The sequence below is a fragment of the Ostrea edulis genome, chromosome 7 (assembly GCF_947568905.1).
Source record: "Ostrea edulis chromosome 7, xbOstEdul1.1, whole genome shotgun sequence".
Lineage (NCBI taxonomy): Eukaryota > Metazoa > Mollusca > Bivalvia > Ostreida > Ostreidae > Ostrea > Ostrea edulis.
Genome location: NC_079170.1, coordinates 29246309 through 29266860, shown reverse-complemented (window position 1 = coordinate 29266860; position 20552 = coordinate 29246309). Strand labels below are relative to the sequence as shown.

General features: G+C 36.0%; 1 protein-coding gene and 1 non-coding gene across 4 annotated transcripts in view; both read right to left on the bottom strand.

Annotated features, from left to right (window-relative positions):
* Positions 1 to 20552, bottom strand: part of LOC125654368 (trichohyalin-like) — a 52359-nt gene that overhangs the window by 7695 nt on the left and 24112 nt on the right. For all 3 annotated transcript variants that reach the window (XM_056143899.1, XM_056143900.1, XM_056143901.1), the window contains exons 25-45: positions 20154 to 20328; positions 19583 to 19773; positions 18898 to 19095; positions 18423 to 18546; positions 17670 to 17783; positions 16437 to 16552; positions 16112 to 16284; positions 15726 to 15933; positions 14387 to 14542; positions 13734 to 13889; positions 13234 to 13419; positions 12841 to 13003; positions 12382 to 12542; positions 11518 to 11738; positions 11031 to 11194; positions 9893 to 10032; positions 8986 to 9178; positions 8315 to 8457; positions 7609 to 7810; positions 2080 to 2159; positions 806 to 991 (exon numbers count right to left, since the gene is read on the bottom strand). In XM_056143899.1, coding sequence (XP_055999874.1) covers positions 806 to 991; positions 2080 to 2159; positions 7609 to 7810; positions 8315 to 8457; positions 8986 to 9178; positions 9893 to 10032; positions 11031 to 11194; positions 11518 to 11738; positions 12382 to 12542; positions 12841 to 13003; positions 13234 to 13419; positions 13734 to 13889; positions 14387 to 14542; positions 15726 to 15933; positions 16112 to 16284; positions 16437 to 16552; positions 17670 to 17783; positions 18423 to 18546; positions 18898 to 19095; positions 19583 to 19773; positions 20154 to 20328 — 3450 coding nt within the window. The remainder of the gene's footprint in view (positions 1 to 805; positions 992 to 2079; positions 2160 to 7608; positions 7811 to 8314; positions 8458 to 8985; positions 9179 to 9892; positions 10033 to 11030; positions 11195 to 11517; positions 11739 to 12381; positions 12543 to 12840; positions 13004 to 13233; positions 13420 to 13733; positions 13890 to 14386; positions 14543 to 15725; positions 15934 to 16111; positions 16285 to 16436; positions 16553 to 17669; positions 17784 to 18422; positions 18547 to 18897; positions 19096 to 19582; positions 19774 to 20153; positions 20329 to 20552) is intronic.
* Trnas-acu (transfer RNA serine (anticodon ACU)) lies at positions 17313 to 17386 on the bottom strand. Its single transcript has one exon. It is a non-coding gene; the product is annotated as a tRNA-Ser (tRNA).

Genomic DNA, 20552 nt, shown 5'->3' with positions numbered 1-20552 from the left:
GAGGTAACCTGTGTATTATAAATTCTATGAGGTACACTATGTATTATAAATTCTATGAGGTAACCTGTGTATTATAAATTCTATGAGGTAACCTGTGTATTATAAATTCTATGTATATTTCCATACCTCTGAGGTAACCTGTGTATTATAGATTCTATGTATATTTCCATACCTCTGAGGTAACCTGTGTATTATAAATTCTATGAGGTACACCTGTGTATTATAAATTCTATGTATATTTCTGTACCTCTGAGGTATTAAACCTGTATATTATAAATTCTATGTATATTTCCATACCTCTGAGGTAACCTGTGTATTATAAATTCTATGTATATTTCCATACCTCTGAGGTAACCTGTGTATTATAAATTCTATGAGGTACACTATGTATTATAAATTCTATGAGGTAACCTGTGTATTATAAATTCTATGAGGTAACCTGTGTATTATAAATTCTATGTATATTTCCATACCTCTGAGGTAACCTGTGTATTATAAATTCTATGTATATTTCCATACCTCTGAGGTAAGCTGTGTATTATAGATTCTATGTATATTTCCATACCTCTGAGGTAAGCTGTGTATTATAAATTCTATGAGGTACACTATGTATTATAAATTCTATGAGGTAACCTGTGTATTATAAATTCTATGAGGTAACCTGTGTATTATAAATTCTATGTATATTTCCATACCTCTGAGGTAAGCTGTGTATTATAAATTCTATGTATATTTCCATACCTCTGAGGTGCACCTGTGTATTATAGATTCTATGAGGTACACTGTGAACATATAATTTCCGTACCTCTGAGTTCTGCTGACTGCGTTCGTTCTCTTTCGACTCCTTCTGTTTTTTGTCTTGACTCTCGGACAGCAGGATGAGTTGAGCTGCTCTAATTTCCTCACTCTCTTTCTCCTCCATGTGACGTTTACGCGCCGCCACTTTCTCCATTAACTTCTTCCTCTGTTGTTCTAAATCAGCTGTCACAGCCTGATATAAAAAATATAACTTGTAGAAAATTTTATGACAAAACAAAAACAAAAAATTCTGTGAAACACTGACACAAATACTCAGCATTTAAGGTAGATCCACTCTCATGTGATGTCATATACTAGGCTTTTGTAAAATCTCTATTCAATTAAACCATGTGCATGATAAATATACCTTTTGGGGAATTTTATTTACAGGGTGTAATACATAACTTGGTGAATTTTTTGATACTGATCATGTTTATATTTTCTATAAATTATCAATAATATTATCTATATCAAAAAAGTGTTGTCAAGGGCAATAACTCCTATGCTGGTATTTCCTCTACTGTATGTCTATTATACAATGATTTCCCTAATATCCACAATTAATTCATATATACTGATAAAGTAGCAGTTTTGTTAAATTGTTGAAATTAGAATTTTGTCATTTTTTTTCTTCAAATTATTTATCTTTATTATGCTGTTTAATAAAAACATGCTAATTTCTGATGTCGATGTACTTGAACTGTAGATTTGGGAATATTTCTGACACAATTCACAAGTTTCACTCCAATGTCTTACATATATTACCTATTCATCTAAATGAGATTTTATCTTCAAGCAATGGATAAGAGTGCTCATAAGAATTTCTTATAAACTATTCATAAATTTTGTGGTAAAATGAATGTTAAGTGAGGATCTTATTTTGTGTGATTATTGTCTCACAAAATCAAATGATCAGAAATTTCTCAGAAACAAATAAAACTTTTACTAAATGAGATAATCCTCGATTACTTGATTACTCCTAGTTTTGTGTTTGTACAGTAAACTTTTACTAATGAGATAATCAGCGATTTCCCGATTACTCCTAATTTTGTGTTTGTACAGTAAACTTTTACTAATGAGATAATCAGCGATTTCCCGATTACTCCTAATTTTGTGTTGAAAATTCATACAGTAGACTATTCTTTTACTAAATGAGATAATCGGCGATTTCCTGATTACTCCTAGTTTTGTGTTCATATAGTAAACTTCTACTAAATGAGATAATCGGCGATTTCCTGATTACTCCTAGTTTTGTGTTCGTACAGTTTTATATTTGTCTACCTTTCGCTTCAGTTCTTGTTCATGCTCCAGTTGTTTCAGGGCCTGCTGTAGTTCCTCCTCCGAAGCATTTTCACTAGTGGCTGTAATGAAAGGTGAGATCCATGCATTTATTTTCTTCATTTAGTATAATCCTCTCCAGTATGATTCAATCAAATATTCATTGTTAAGGTTGTGAACATATACAAGTAGATGTTTGTACTGAAATAAAATTTCCTATCATGTAATACTATATATGATTGTTGGTTCATTTGTTTGTTTAATTCTATGTTCCTTTGAAAATTTTCACTCATATTGAGATGTTACCAGCTGTAGGTGAAGTACCACAAATAATACACAGGATAATCAGTGGGAAGTATAATGATTTCTTAGAATATCATACTGTGTTGGCATTATCTAGATAAATTGTGACTCAATGGAGTGTCTCTCACACCAGCAAATTCTTAATACTGAAGTTTGTTAACTGTACCTGTAAAACTAGAGAAACTGACCAGTCTATCTCACATGAGCAAATTCTTAATACGACAATTTGTTAACTGTACCTGTAAAACTAGAGAAACTGACCAGTCTATCTCACACGACCGAATTCTTAATACGACAGTTTGTTAACTGTACCTGTAAAACTAGAGAAACTGACCCGTCTATCTCACATCAGCAAATTCTTAATACGACAGTTTGTTAACTGTACCTGTAAAACTAGAAAAACTGACCAGTCTATCTCACACCAGCAAATTCTTAATACGACAGTTTGTTAACTGTACCTGTAAAACTAGAAAAACTGACCAGTCTATCTCACACGACCAAATTCTTAATATGAAAGTTTGTTAACTGTACCATCCAAACTAGAGAAACTGACCAGTCTTTCTCACATTATCACCAGTGTGAGATCGACTTTACCCATGTGAGACAGCCATGTGAGATTTTTCTGTCTCACACTGCTGCGACGTCATTTGATTGTGACGTCATATATTTTCTATGATTTACATTACACGGTGAAGATTTACGTTACACAGTGAAGTAAAAATATTTTGGATTGTTATCTTTAAATTTTAATGTAGTATAGCTTTCTGGTGGACAACCTTGGGTTTTTTAGTTTACACTTACAGTGTAAACCATTTTCGGGTATGCTCTTTCTGCCTATCTAATTAGTTTTTGCATCGAAGTTCAAATGACGATTTTGATAATCTAAAATTTTCTGAAAGCTCCTAATTTTATGCACTAAACTGTAGTTAAAATGTGAGAAAAATAATCCTTCATTATTTACTCGTGTGGGATAGGGAAATTCCACCTCTGGAACAAGATTCGCTGTCTAGGACTCGGCAAAGCCTCGTCCAAGACTGCGAATCTTGTCCCCTCGGTGGAATTTCCCTATCTCACACTCGTACTAATGAAGGATTCTATTAATCTCACACCAGCAAATTCTTAATACGAAAGTTTGTTAACTGTACCTGTAAAACTAGATAAACTGACCAGTCTATCTCACATGAGCAAATTCTTAATACGAGTTTGTTAACTGCACCTGTAAAACTAGAGAAACTGACCCGTCTATCTCACACCAGCAAATTCTTAATACTGAAGTTTGTTAACTGTACCTGTAAAACTAGAGAAACTGACCAGTCTATCTCACATCATCAAAGTCTTAATACGAAAGTTTCTTAACTGTACCTGTAAAACTAAAGAAACTGACCAGTCTATCTCACATGAGCAGTTCTTTTAAATTACTATAGTTTAAATTGTTAACTGTATACAAACTGACCAGTCTATCTCACATGAGCAATTCTTAATACTGAAGTTTGTTAACTGTACATGTAAAACTAGAAAAACTGACCAGTCAGCTAGGGGCTCATCAAGTGTTCAATTCTAGGGGTGGTTATTTTGGGTCCTCAGGACTTATGCAAATGGCCAGTAGTTGGGGGTTGTTACACTCAACATTAGGTCACAAGTAACAAATGTCAAACATTCAAAAAGAGTTAAGCAAGATGTGTTCATGAAACACAATGCCCCTGAGTGTGGTCACATTAAAATAAACTGTAACCTTTAGCTGTCACATAGCAATTACTTTGACCTTTCAGTTCACTATGAAGTTACAACGTACCACTCTCCTAACTGACCACATTTAAAAGTGCAGACAGAGACAAATCTTAGCAGGACATTGTGATCAAGGTATAAAGGTCTTAAGAATGTCTCAGAAATTTTTTTTGGAGATATCCAAGGGTTTGAGATATGAGGTTAAAATCCATATAGAAATTGTAGTTGGGACTTCCCTCTTACTTTGACATATCCATGGTATTTGACATATCAATGTTCAAGTTACTGAAGTTCAACTATATGTATATAATTATATGTATATGTGTGTGTGTGTTTGTACATGTATATAGGACACAAGTCATATCTCATGCTTTGCGTGCGAGTCTCACACTTCTCGATCCCATCTCACCAGTCTCTCTCTATATGATATAGTTATTTAGAGGTTGTGATATTCATATAAAATTTTGGTGACTAACTGATAAAAAGCATGTTGGTGTTGAAGGTAGATTAAGTTAACTACACCTGTCCTAATGGGACTAATTATCCCTACCCCCCCCCCCCCCCTCCCCTCCCCTCCCCACAGGGCCCATTCATATTGGGACATATTTGGAATATTGTAAATTAGATGAAGACCAGAAAGACATTATTCATGTTTCACCTGAATACAAGTTACAGGACACACAAAATTCCTTTGATCTCAATAGTTATCAATAATCAGGGTGTGATAAAATGTGCACAAATTTTCAGGAAAGTCCATGCACTTACAAAATGTCTGGACAAAATCATGGACCACAGATGGAAGGACAAACAGACACGGTTAACACATCTAATACCCTCTACTCCTAAACCTGTACCATACAGTCTCCGTGAGAGAAAAGTATACAGTATGTACATTTGTTTATGATGGTAAACCAGTGTATTAATTTCCACTGCACTCCAGCGTAATGAGTGGAGAATGCCACTTATCAAAATCGTGGACTGACACACAGACGGAGCTTCTGAAAACAAGCTTTTTCAAACACTCACTATTAGATTATAAGCTAGCGGGTGTCATGCTTGTTAATTTCACCTCAGCTGCAAAAATTTCATTCTAATTTTGATTTCCATTTATTGACTCGACCAAACATTGGCATGTAGTCACACAGCATGTACACCCATTACAGAGAATACAATGTAAATTCATAAGTGATAATATGCAGATGCAAAATATTTTACATATTTTTGTAAAACCTGGTACTGCCCTTGCACAACTCAAATGTATTTTTAAACAATTTTAAAGATATGAACATATCCTTTTCGTGTGTGTTTAATATTTGTTTGATTAAATTACCATCATCGAGTCAATTTTTTTTTTTTTTTATAGTTCAGATTGGATATTGATAAATCAAATTTGATCATGAAAATTTTGAGATTAAAAGTCTATGATTGAAGAGAAATATTTTGTGATAAACTTAAGTATGTCATGATGTAGAATGGAAAATTAATACCAGTGTGCCATTTCTTAGAGAAAGCTCCAAGGTAGAATAGTACCCATCAATACAACAGAAAGAAGACACACAGACAGACAGATCTGTACAACACAGACAGAAACAATTTTCAGTTTGGGTTTCTTTTTCCATGAAATTTTACTGTCTACCCAGATATCTAGTGCTTACAGCAACTGTAAAGTCATGTGCTATGAATGTGAGTCATGAATCTGAATCTTTCTGAGAGTTTCTCTCTCCAGATTTATCAATCATACAATAACATTTTACAGTTTCTATGTGCTTATATTAATTCATTAGTTTTACACTGGGTCTGTTACACTTCCTCTACTTAGAAAAATCTAAATTTTGGTCCTCTTTACTTTTAGATACAATAAAACTGTATAAGCTGACCGGAATACAGCTTTACACGCACTCCTGTTATTTTGGGATTTTTTGGACAGAAGACTTTCATATCATTTTAAATTCATTGTTTCAGGGACAAGATCAAAAGTTCAATTTCAGACAAAAAAAAGCCCTAAATTTGCATAGTTTTTAATCAATACCCCCCCCCCCCACCCCACCCCCGAAACTAAATATGATGAATGTTGATACAAACAGATTATAAAGTGCACTGTACAAGTACTGATGACACCCTGACTCTATATTTTTTTCTACTGTTTATTCATGAAGGTGTAGTCTTTAAATGTCACTTTCATTGAAGATTTTAAAAAGTTGAGTTGTGTGCCCCCCCCCCCCCCCCCCCCCCCCCCCCCCCCCCAAGATATCACGTAATTGATGTTAGACGACAGTTTTTTTTTTATCTCACTCCTTAGGTCCCGTCTGTACAAATGTTATGGATATCTAACTAAGTTACGTGATCTAAAGTGAAATTAGTAAAAATGAAACTGCAGCAAAAATTGGGTTGTAATGCAGTGGATATACATTTGTAAATGGGGTAAAATGTTGCAGGTATTTAATTAAAAATCATCATAAAAACATGCAAAATAAAAAGAAGGAGCTATGTTTAATAGCCTTCAAAGTCCACTACATGAATATAAACAAAATAAAAACTGGAATAAGTTAGCATCATGTTCACATTTTGATATTAAAAAATGGTGCATCATTCTGAATTAAATTCATCACAGCTAGTAGTGTAATTCAGTTTTTCAGAGAACTATGTGCACAAGCAAAAAACTTACGTTTCTTAACTGAAAGTATATATCAATAAAACAAAGAATGTAGAAATAATAACAAAACATGCAGTGATTATTTCCTGTAAACAAAAAGAGCAAAAACTTATGAACAGCCAATACTAAAATATTAAAAAAAACCTGATCTTATAATTACTATCATCATTGCATACATGTAGCTCATAGATTACACTACCATGAACAAGACTATAATTCATCATTTGAAATAAACCCAAAATTACTGATCCTTACATCCTTCATCAGATTTACTGAATAAACCCAAAATTAATGATTCCTTAACCCATTTATCAGATTTACTGAAATAAACCCAAATTACTGATTCCTTACACCCTTCATCAGATATACTGAAATAAACCCAAAATTAATGATTCCTTAACCCATCATCAGATTTACTGAAATAAACCCAAAATTAATGATTCCTTAACCCTTCATCGGATTTACTGAAATAAACCCAAAATTAATGATTCCTTAACCCATTATCAGATTTACTGAAATAAACCCAAATTACTAATTCCTTACACCCTTCATCAGATTTACTGAAATAAACCCTAAATTAATGATTCCTTAACCCATCATCAGATTTACTGAAATAAACCCAAATTACTGATTCCTTACACCCCTCATCAGATTTACTGAAATAAACCCAAAATTAATGATTCCTTAACCCATCATCAGATTTACTGAATAAACCCAAAATTAATGATTCCTTAACCCTTCATCAGATTTACTAAAATAAACCCAAATTACTGATTCCTGAACCTGTTTCATAAGATTTACTGGAATAAACCCAAAATTACTGACTCCTGAACCTGTATCATCAGACTTACCTTCCGCTATAAGGTCGTCTCTCTCTTTCTTCATGTCCTCCTCAATGTCGGCCATCGTCTTGTCCAGCACCTCCAGACTGACCTCTTCTTCCGCGAGATCTGCCCCTGACAGCTGGAACAACATTCCGGTCAGGCCGTCGTACCACCCCTCACGCTTCGCAATTCGCTGTACCCTCTTCACTTCCAGAAGGTCTTTCTCTTCCTGAGTAAAACATAAGAGATTGATTGATTGATCATTGTTTAACGTCCCTCCCGAGAATATTTCACTCATGTGGAGACATCACCAGTACCGGTGAAGGGCTGCAAAATTTAGGCCTATGCTCGGCGCTTATGGCCTTTGATCAGGGAGTGATCTTTATCGTGCCACACCTGCCGTGACACAGGACCTCGGTTTTTGCGGTCACATCCGAAGGACCACTCCATTTAGTCGCCTCTTACGACAAGCAAGGGGTACTGAGGACCTATTCTAACCTTGATCCCCACAGACTATTTCTTGATGACATGTACCAGTCTAGCTGCAACATTTCAGTTCATGGTGTAATAAGTAAACTTTGTATAATGGCTGATGCACAAGAAAATGGAATCATGCCTATTCTTATTCAACATACATGAAGGCACCAAATATACATATTGAAATTTTTAACCAAATTTTTTTCTGTGAATTGAGGAATATTTCATATTTTTCTGAAATTACTACATATATTACCATATCGTGCATGAGGGTTTGGATGGTGGAATTTTCTGTCGTCTGTTTTTCCTGAAGATCTGCCAACATTGCCACACTGAGGTCATCTATCCTCTCATCATCTGACATATCTGGATTTTGGGACCTATGTGACTGTTCCTCCACTACAAAAGTGTCATCATCATTACCATCATCATCATTATCATCATCATTACCATCATTATTATCATCATCATCAATATCATCAACATTGTCATCATCATCATCTTGATCATTATCATCAGCATCATCATTATTATCATCATCAATATCATTATTATGATCATAATCATCATCAATATCATCATTATCATCACCATCATCTTGATCATTATCATTATCATCATCATAATTATCATCATCACCATTATCTTCACTCTGCATACAATTCAATGGATTTCCAAATAAATAAATCCATATGCATTCATTGCTTAAGAAAACTACTGTGCAATTTAGCAAATAGGCCACCCACTTTCTATTGTCATTCAGTTTTTTGCAAATTACCAAGTACATGTACTGTACCTACTGCTAAACAACATCTATGTTGTGCTATGTTCTTTACTTACGCTGGAATTTGTACACCATAGCCTCTGTTAAGAAGGCTTGTACATACTGCTACACAACATCTATGTTGTGCTATGTTTTTTACTTACGCTGGAGTTTGTACACCATGGCTTCTGTTAAGATGGCTTGATGATCACTCCTTCGCTGAGCCACTTCTTTGAACATCTTGCCTTTTTCTGCCTTGGACATTTTTCCTTCATCAACATGCAAAGTGGCTTGCATTGAGGTTTGTTTCCAATTTTTCTCAGCATTCTCAAGCTTCAGCAACTCAGTTTTTAACTCCTGTTTTGAAACAAAAGTGTTTTCAATGAAATACTCTTAAAGTATGCATACCAGCCAGTGTTTGTGGCTTAGCATTTTCTTATACTAGACTGTAGCTACTTCAGAAATTTTGTTACCAGTCCTGCATTTTGAGTTGCATGTCATTACTAGTAACAATCCTATCAACATTGGATAGCATGATAGCCTACGTAATTATAACACTACACCTTGCTTCCCTCAGACTCTCGACCAGGAACAACTTCCATCTTGAAAGTGCAAGAATCTGGGAATACCAGACAAACACTTCACTACTCTTTAACCTCTGATAATCAATGAAATTGTGGTGATTATATGATCTGAGAATCAGTGAATTTGTGGTTATATGATCTGACAATCAATGTGTGGTGGTTATATTTCTTGCTCAGAGTCCAACATTGTGAACCTGTGGGAATATTTACTTGTTCAGAGTCCAACATTGTGAACCTGTGGGAATATTTACTTGTTCAGACTCCAACATTGTGAACCTGTGGGAATATTTACTTGTTCAGACTCCAACATTGTGAACCTGTGGGAATATTTACTTGTTCAGACTCCAACATTTTGAACCAGTGGGAACATTTACTTCTTCAGACTCTAACACTTGTTACTTGTAGGACTGACCATTTACTTGTCTTGACCACCTCAACCTATACCCCTGTGGGATCATTGTCTTAATCTGACCACTACATTTTATACCTGCGAGGACATTTTCTTGGCTTCTCTGACAATAGCAGCACTGTTTCTGGCTGTCTGCATGACGTCCATTAAAACATTCCTTTCCTCGGTTTGACGCTGATCAAGTGCATCTAAGATGGATGTTTGCACAGCCGATATATCTGTTATAAAAAAATATAATTCTTGACAATCAAGTGCAAATTAACCCCCCCCCCCCCCCTTAAGTGAAAACTGATTCTGGTATAGAATTTTCTACTCTTTGTGCTAATATTTGTTTTAAGTCAGAATTCAAACACTACATACTATGTATTTACATTGCAGTGATATCACTATCAATTTTAATGGCTAATCAGAGTCGTTAGATCATCCAACAATAGCTTTACCTTCAGGGGCTGATTTGAGAGGAAATAAACTTTCGTTATTTGTTGCAGCATTTTTACGTTGATGTATATTAAAGATCAAAATTGTCCGGGGGGGAGGGGGTAGAGAGGGGTTAAAAGATCAAAGCCATTGCTTCTAAGAGCAGAATTCTTGTAAAAGTGGTTATTTTAAGGTGGGGGAAAGTCACATGAATTACATATTGAAGTAATAACCTTGAAAATTTCTCCCAAGCATAGTTTTAAAAATGTACATGATTTAACATCCAATCCTTTCTTCCAGGTATAATAATATAACATGCTATCTCTGAAACCCAGGACTGAATCAATGGGACTGCAACAAATATAAAAGCCTTATCGCCAGGAAAGACAATTGTATATCCATGTATTTTACCCCCAGTGCTAATATTCCCTTTCACAGTGTTGTCCTAAAGTCCAAAATTTATGGCATAAGCAAATGTTTTAGAATTATGACTCAAGCTGGACCTACATGCAAAGTCAATTATAAATGAAATACTGTAGATTCTTAAATATACACGAGGAATTCATTATCGCATATTAATTGCGAGAGAGGCATCACTCGCGAAATAGAATTACTCACTTTAAATTTTCTGTTTCTAAAACTCTTAGATTAATAGACGACACACGAATTCATGTTCAAGCGATTTGACATATTCAAGTCATTTTGCCATATTAAGTACTCGTGTCAAATAAGAAATGTACAGTACATGTATTTACTGTATGGCACATCAGCTAAGTGTGTCCCTGTTACAATAACAAACCTTGAGCATTTGGCTGCACTACGTCCTCAAGCTGCTGCCGATCATCCTCATTCCTCAGCCTCTCCTCCTCGCTGACCTCCTCCTTCTTCTGCTGGAACTTCCTCTTCCTCGCCTCCAACCTCTCTCTGGCAAGTGCCTTCATTCTTTCTCTTTCCTCTTTGAAACTGCAAAACATGTGTTTTGTTTTTGTAAATATTAATGGCAGATTTCTCAGATAAAATTCAGACTTTAAGAGACGTCTAATTTAATTTATGACTCAGAGTCTTCATTATCTATATATATAAAATATACATGAATTTAATCAAATCATGCCCTTTTAACAACATAAACTGCAAATACTGCCAAGAAATTTATACTATCACAGTAAAAATGTTCCAAAAGGCAGATGAATTCAATCTTCATTTAAGGGTTTACAGTACAATCTGCTACTAATAGTTGTTACATTGAAATACACAGTACTGATTACTAGTCATCATTTCTGACTCACGATTGTTTCTGCTTCTCTTCCCTCTCCCTCGCCTGACTGATGATGATGGCAGCCGACTCGAACTTCTCCTCTCGAGCTAGTTTCCGTCGCTCGTGTTGTAGGCGAGCGATGGCCAGTTGTCGTTCTCTCTCTTGGTCTATTCTGTTGTGCTGGTTCTTCAGGGCTTTCAACAGTTTCGCCTTCTCATCTTCCAACATCAGGTTCAAATTTTCCAACACATTCTAATCATCGTAAAAAATAGAAATTGTTTTAGTGCTGGTTTTCAAAAGTACATTAAAACAATATACTGCATACAGGGTTATTTTCGACCAGTGTTATTTCCACCTCTCTGCACTTGCTGATGGGTTTGCTCCGTTTTAAATTTGCCCAGACACAGTTGTGTTAAATGAGAGTTAAAAGAAAATAAACCCACCCAGTTTCGCTCAGTTTTAAATTCACCCACTGACAACAAGGGTGAAAGGGACAAAAATAAAACGGGGGCAAATATCTCCCTGTATGATTCATGTTTTATCATTCAATATCTTAAATCTAAGATTGAAACATAATATTTGTAATACTATGATTTCATCATTCCTCATTGAACTCCAAAAAATCAAAAGATAAAAAAAAATGTATCAAAGGACTGAATAGAAGCAGATCATGAATTGAAATACAACTGAAATTGTATTTGACTCTACTACTTACAAATTTACATGTAAACCAAAGTGACTGTGTTGGTCTGAATCTTAATATATGAATGAACGTGTCACTTCATTAATATCATGATCTACACCATCAAAGACAACTATTCACATTCTACTCTCTCTACCCAGTCTAGCTTTAGTACAAGAGTACTCCTGTTTCAATCTCTCTATAAGTACTTACAATCCTCCTCTGTTTGCCGTGCTCCTTTTTCTGCTCCTCGAGGATCCCGTTGATAGTTTCCTCGTCAGTGGGCAGTCCCTGGTCCTCACGATGTTTTATCAGCTCATCTCTCTTTTTATCTTCATCCTCTTCATCCTCATGTCCAAGAATCTGGTCCAACACTAAAAGATATCAAATGAAAACTCTTTCATTTTGATTTGGGAAAATCTTGCTTACTGTGATTCATGATCTTTACTGATAGTCCCAGTTAACATGTACTGGGCATCATCAGAATTATCTCTAACATCAACCTCATCGTATATCGACAGATGAAAATGTAAAATTCACATTCTGTGATTAGCAGGCACCCCCTCACAACATCATGTATACACTCATCATGTGAACATACACCCACACACTTACAGTCACATTGCTACATTCATATATCAGTTTTCACAAGCAATTCAAAGTCAACCTTACATTCATCATTCTCCAGCACTTTCTCAAAGATAGCTGCTGCTTCCTCCACATTGCCCTCCTGTCGAAGTTTTCTCTCCTTCATCTTTAATTCCACAATTCTTTTCTGTTTTTCACTGTCAGACAGTTTGTTCCACTCATCTTCACTCATTGACTCTTTCAATGCCTGATAATAATACAAAGCATAATTATTTTGTTTTTTGCAGTGAGTCATTTATAACTCAGCATTAGAGAGATAGAATGGATCTTATTACTATACTGTACAACATGATATAAATTTCACAAAATATCTAATGCTTTATATGTACATCTAGGAAATTTTTTGAAAGATTTAAAAACTTTTTTTAAAAAGTCTTTAAAAAAGTTACTTTCCACTATCTACAAACCAGTACTTACAGCTTCTATAAGTTTATCCTTCAGAGCATCATATTTCTGCTCCAACGCCTGGATCAATTCATCCTCTCTGTCCTCAGATTTGTCTCCCTTTGATTGGTCCAGCAGAACATGTGACACGTTGTCATGGAGACCCTCGTCTTCCACCATTGATTGCATTTTCACCATTTGCTGCAGCGTTCCTACATCCTGTAACAAATAATCAGAAGAATGAATACCCATGTACCACTTCATGAATGTATGCATGCCATTTAGATAAATTCAAAGGAAGTAATTTCTTTTCAGACATAGTAACATTTCTAGATGTGATAGTGCACTTTCAGAAAGAAACAAAACAAATGTATCTGACAAAAGCTTGTTCATACTGTAATCTGCAATCACCATCATTGTACACTGTTATAATAGAAAATTACTTGTATCAGTAAAATGCATTTCTTTACATTTTCTAAACTAGGCATCTTTTACTTCCTAAACCTCTCTGAATCTTAGCATTACACATGTACCTTGTCATCCAAATTCGACATAATCATGGCTGACTCAGCATCTTGCCACATCTGTAGGTCAGACAGGATGTGAACTTTAACCTCTTCTTCTGTCTTTGTAAGTCCCTCCTCCTGGTGTTTGTGAAGTTCGGACAGAATCAAATAACAGGCAGCCTCCTAATGTAAAGAAATTGTTATTTTCAAACATCAATTCTTCTCTTTGGCCATTAAAAGCAAACCCTCTTGCAATTCTATTTTTCGTAGAAAACATTCACTTACAAAGAAATAAAAATTCATAACTAAAGCAATTTTCAAAGTACATCATGAAGCTGACAAAATATTCTGAGTAGCTATATACATTGCATACAATCAAGATGCATTTATATAAAAAAAAAAACATGCTCCCGGCGGCCTTGACCAAGTCCTGTGGTGGAAGACTTGACCTTCAAGTTAGACATATTATGATATGACCTTGACTTGGAATAAAGCTCCGAACTTGATCTTTCAGAGGACTAAATATGCAGTCTCTACCTTGTACAATTCAAAGGTATTGTAAATGTTACAGAAAGACAGATATATACAAATGGTTACACAATTAGACAAGTCAGAAGCATTATCTTCATTCTCAGGGGCAGGAAAAAGTTGAAATTTAAGACAGACTTTATGTCCCTCACTTGTAGAATCTTCATGTGTTCCTCGGTGCTTCGGTTCTCTGACTGTCTCCAGTGCTTGCGGAGTTCTTTCAATTCGTACAGCTTGTCCTGTCTCTCTTCCTCAGACATTGCCTCAGCCTTCTGTCTAATTTCTCCTGACGAGGATTCATCTAGTAGCTATAATTTATACACTTGAAACTGACCAGAGCATACCATATACCCTTGACAAAAACATGGCTTTTTTTTTAACCACCGTTACTTTTATATAAAAATGCGATTTACATTATAAATTATTCCAATTATCATGGATTCATTATAGATATGAACCTCTACTAGGATATCTCTCTACTTTCCTATCCTATTACCTATAACAGGATATCCCCCCCCCACTATTACCTATAAAAGGATATCCCTCTCTTTCCCCACACTATTACCTGTATCAGGAGATCCCTCTCTTCCCCCCCCCCACACTATTACCTGTATCAGGATATCCCTCTCTCCCCCCCCCCCCCACTATTACCTATAACAGGATATCCCTCTCTTTCCCCCCACACTATTACCTGTATCAGGAGATTTCCCTCTCTTTCCCCCCACACTATTACCTGTATCAGGATATCCCTCTCTTTCCCCACACTATTACCTATAACAGGATATCCCTCTCTTTCCCCCCACACTATTACCTGTATCAGGATATCCCTCTCTTTCCCCCCCACACTATTACCTATAACAGGATATCCCTCTCTTTCCCCACACTATTACCTGTATCAGGATATCCCTCTCTTTCCCCCCCACACACACACACTATTACTTATAACAGGATATCCCTCTTTTCCCCCACACTATTACCTATATCAGGATATCCCTCTCTTTTCCCCCACACTATTACCTATAACAGGATATCCCTCTCCCCCCCCCCCCCCCAACACTATTACCTATAACAGGATATCCCTCTCTTTCCTCACACTATTACCTAAAACAGGAGATCCCTCTCTTTCCCCCCACACTATTACCTGTATCAGGATATCCCTCTCTTTCCCCACACTATTACCTGTATCAGGATATCCCTCTTTTTCCCCCCACACTATTACCTATAACAGGATATCCCTCTCTTTCCCCACACTATTACCTGTATCAGGATATCCCTCTCTTTCCCCCCACACTATTACCTGTATCAGGATATCCCTCTCTTTCCCCCCACACTATTACCTATAACAGGATATCCCTCTCTTTCCCCACACTATTACCTGTATCAGGATATCCCTCTCTTTCCCCCCACACTATTACCTATAACAGGATATCCCTCTCTTTCCCCACACTATTACCTGTATCAGGATATCCCTCTCTTTCCCCCCACTATTACCTGTATCAGGAGATCCCTCTCATGTCTATGGCGTCTGTCCACTGCCATGGTCAGTGATTCCTGCAGTTCTACTCGGTCTTCTGTCTGGTGGTTGATTGCCTCCTCTGGAGTTGTCTTCCCTTCCCTTCGTTTCCGTCGAGCTGCCTCGATTCTCTCCCTTGCCAGCCTTTGTTGCCGCTGTCTCTCTTCTTCAGTGACTTCCTGTTGTCTGTGAGATAGGAACAATCTCTTCCTTATCAACATACTTTTCATGCTTTAACATGTTTAATTTTATTAGATATTACTATGCGCTGCATAAATCAACAGCAAAACTTCTTAGCATTGGGTACAGTGTATCACATATTTGAACGTGGCAAACTTAGAAGATTAATGCATGAGAGTCTCACTTTTTCTTATTTTCTTCTGCCAAACCTAGCACCAGTGCTGCCGAATCAAATCTGTCCTCATTGCGAGCTTTGCGTTCCTCTCGCTTTAATTTCAACAGCTGCAGTTGTCGGGCTTTTTCTTTGGAAAGTCTATCATCTCCTTGTGCAATCTGTTTTAACAGCTCCTCCTTTTCCTAGAAGCAAAAATTTTGAATGTATTGTATTGAATAGTGATAGTAAACAGACTAAAAAATTATAGACTTTAAATCACACATTATCAAAAAAAAAAACTTCAGTGATTGAATTCAAATGCCATATTGTAATTTCAATTTCAGCAACTTTCTACCTTCTCGTAATGGTGGTCCAGCTCTAGGAGGATATTCTTCCTATTCTTCCTCTCTTCCTCCTCTTCCTTCTCAATTTCCTGTCTCTCTATCTCATTACATTCCTCCTCTGACATACCTGAAATTTGTCCTTATATTGTATCGTTACTGTAGTATTTACCAAACAAAATGAGATTCACTTTTCATTGATACTCATGTTTATCACATATGTGTATTGAATATCTAACACATTGAATAATAGCTTTATCCAAACCCTATGGATCAAAGAACTTCTGGTTGTTGAATGTCAATAAAACATGATGTAACCTTACATAAATTCAATCCATGACAGGAAATTGAAATATAATATTAAAGAAAAATAGTACTACATCTATATTCTTAGTATGATTTCATATTTACTTCATCCAGCTAAATGAAATACATGTACCTTAATATATCATACTAGCTTTTCAAACATGTAAACTACATGTATTTCAACTCTTTGGATCCCATGGGGATCCGGGTTAGAATAGGTGCCCCTAGGTTTAGGATGGATTTGGGAACCTTTAATTTGTAATGTTACAAAGAGTACTACTCACAATTACTTTATAGTTTTGGTAATGTAGTATATATAGGAGAGAGGAGAAAATCTTTGGCTGGACTGGGAATCGAACCCGGGACCCCTGCATTACTAGTCAAGTGCTCTAACCTCTGAGCTATCCAGGCCGATATCCACGTTCCATATAGCCCCAATTACTACATTCCTCCCTCCTTAATTTGTCTTTGCCCTTGAAGACACATACAACCCAGGTTCCCTTTTGACCCCGGCAGGACAACCTGCATACAGGGGTGGTCAACGACATCAAATGTAGTATATATAGGAGAGAGGAGAAAATCTTTGGCTGGACCGTGAATCAAACCCGGGACCCCTGCATTAGTAGTCAGGTGCTCTAACCACTGAGCTATCCAGGCCGATATCCACAGTCCACATAGCCCTAATTACTACAGTAACAATCAATCTCCCATTAGTAGTCAGGTACTCTAACCTCTGAGCTATCCAGGCCGATATCCACGGTCCGTATAGCCCTAATTACCACAGTAACAATCAATCTCCCATTTAATGTTTCTTTTTGCTTCGTTATCCCCCTCCTCCTATTTTTATTTACATATTTTCTTTTTCCTTTTTCCAAATTCACCATCCTAATTAAGTTTAAGCAAAATGTACATGCATGTTGACAACTGACAGAGTTATCTACCTTGAGCCAGCCTCTTTTTCTTCCTCTCCAGCCTCTCTCTGAGTTTCCTCTGCTGTTCCTCTTTGTTTTCTCCCATCAGACGTTTTAGTGTCTCCTGATTTTCTAACGCATCACCTATCAGCAGAATAAAAAATAAAGAGTTTTACAAACAGGTGGAATGACAATGACACACTTTAATGCAACGTACCATAATAGACCCTAAAAACTTTTATATACATGTATGTAAGATGGTTGGCTTTACATATATATTTGTCTAGACGTGGCATCAAACTACTTCAGACATACATGTACACCACACACAAATATTCTCAGTATTTATACAGAACATTTTGTTACATAGTGCAGAACATTTTATTACATAGTGCAGAATATTTTATTACATAGTGCAGAACATTTATTACATAGTGCAAAACATTTTATTACATAGTGCAGAACGTTTTATTACAGAGTGCAGAAAATTTTATTACGTAGCACAGAACATTTTATTACATAGTGCAGAACATTTTATTACGTAGTGCAGAATATTTTATTATATAGTGCAGAAAATTTTATTACGTAGCACGGAACATTTTATTACATAGTGCAGAACATTTTATTACGTAGTGCAGAATATTTTATTATATAGTGCAGAAAATTTTATTACGTAGCACGGAACATTTTATTACATAGTGCAGAACATTTTATTACATAGCACAGAACATTTTATTATATAGCACAGAACATTTTATTGCATAGCACACAATAGTAACTTACCTAGGATCTGTGAAATTTCATCAAACTTCCCCTCTCTTCTGAGTTGTCTTTCCTTGAGCTTCAGTTCCATCATTTTCTTTTGTCGCTCCAAGTCTGATAACCTCTGCCATTCTGACTCCCCGAGCTGTGCACAAAAAATTCAAAACAGGATCCTTATTGTCTGTCTATAATACTAAATCTACAGCATAACTGCGCAGGTTCAGTTTTCATGGTTTGAGAAATAATACAACATTCATGGATCTTAAAATTACTCAGTTATCGTTCTTTTATTTTATGGTGGACTCATGTTCATGGAAGATTTTAAAAAATGAAATACATGTAGCTGACTTTACAGAAATTGTCTGGAATTTTAGTACTCGAAATATTTGTGGTAAATAGAAATAGAAAAAAAGAACACAACACTGCAATGACTGTGAAAGCTCTATTTAATCAACAAAAGCAGTCCACATTGTTCCTCCTGTATGAGAATACTCACTTGCTTGATCAGGGCCTCCGCCAGCAGTTTGTCTCTCAGTGCATCATATTTTCCTTCCAGGGCCTCAATCAAGTCAACGTCGGTGCTTATCTCGAGGAACATTTCAGGGGAGAAAACCACATAGGCCACATTTTCCCTCCTATTCAATTTACGATCATTGATCTGAGCAAGTTGCATCTTTTGTAGCTCCTCATTTTCCTGTGATTGTTGAAAATAAAAATTGTTTTTTACTGTTTAGACTTTTCTTTCTACAATTTTCTTCTCTGGATAAAGTTTGGAATGCTTTCAATTGATTGTTGAATGAATGCTTACTTAAATTTGATAGTCACCTTCATATTGTTGAGAACAATTTTGCTTCAATACCATAAACCAACTTTTATTCGCGTGCAAGAAATTTTCGTACGGTTCACGAGGACCTCATCATCGCGAATATTTCTCACCATGAACCAGAACTTTAATGTTTTTTGTACGTTTTTGATTACCTTGGTAGCAAAAATTAGTTGCCATAAACCAGTTCAGCAATAGTAATTAAATCACAAAATAAAGTCGTCACAAATAAAAGTCGTTTTACAGTAATTTCTGCTTGTATGCTAATCTTTATGGCATTGAAAAAAAGTTATAATATTCAATGGTTTGAAAGTCTAGCCAAGAATGAGCACGCACAAATCAACAAAATCCAACTGACCTTTGACATGAAATCCTGCAGCAATCTCTCAGCCTCCTGATTCTGAGCAAGGATAAGCTCAGCCATCATGGTTTCATGGATGTCCCTGTCTACGGCCTCCGCCTTCTGATCGCTGCTCATCCTCTGTCGACATAGCTCACGCTTAATGTCCACACCCTCACTCAGAATTCCATCATGCTCTTTCTGTTTTTCTATAAAATAAAATCCAGAAGATTTATTTCTGAAACATAGCACCTGTGCGAATATTTAAGGCGGATTCTGCCTGGAAGCGAGATGGATTCTAAACATATTTTCCAGGTGTAATTGAGCAAGAGACAGAATATTAATTACACCTCTAAAATTACACCTGGAAATCAATAATTCTGGTTGGAATCAGGAAGGAATTTTTCACAATTTCACACCTCATCTTTGATCATGCCTGGAAATCAACAGGAATTTTAAGATTTAAACCTTTTTATTTGAGAGTGCAGATGGAATTTCGGAACTTCAAAATTTTATTAGCAGGGAGTGTGTATAATCACAGAATACAGCAGACAATGATGACAAATTCCAGCCATCACAAAGTATGTACCTGGGGGAACTGTCTCTCGTTTTGACTGCAGTCGCGACAACTGGTCCTTCCTCTGTTGTTGTGACATCATCATGACTTCTTGATGAAGCTTCTGATCAACAAACATCTCAAGAAGAAGCTTGAATTGATCTTGCTCACATTGATGCTTGAACTCCAGAAATTCAAGTACAGCATTCTAAGAGAATAAAAAATTCTCCACATTGTATAATTACTTCATGCAATAATTTGTATAATTACTTCATGCAATAATTTTAAAAAGTTAATTAGCACTGACATTGACATATATATACATGTATGACTCTCAAAAAAAAAACTGTTACAGAAATTCTTTAATGTTTACTATACTACTACTCAGTACGGGAACCAATATCATTACATAAAACTAGCATTAGCATTTAA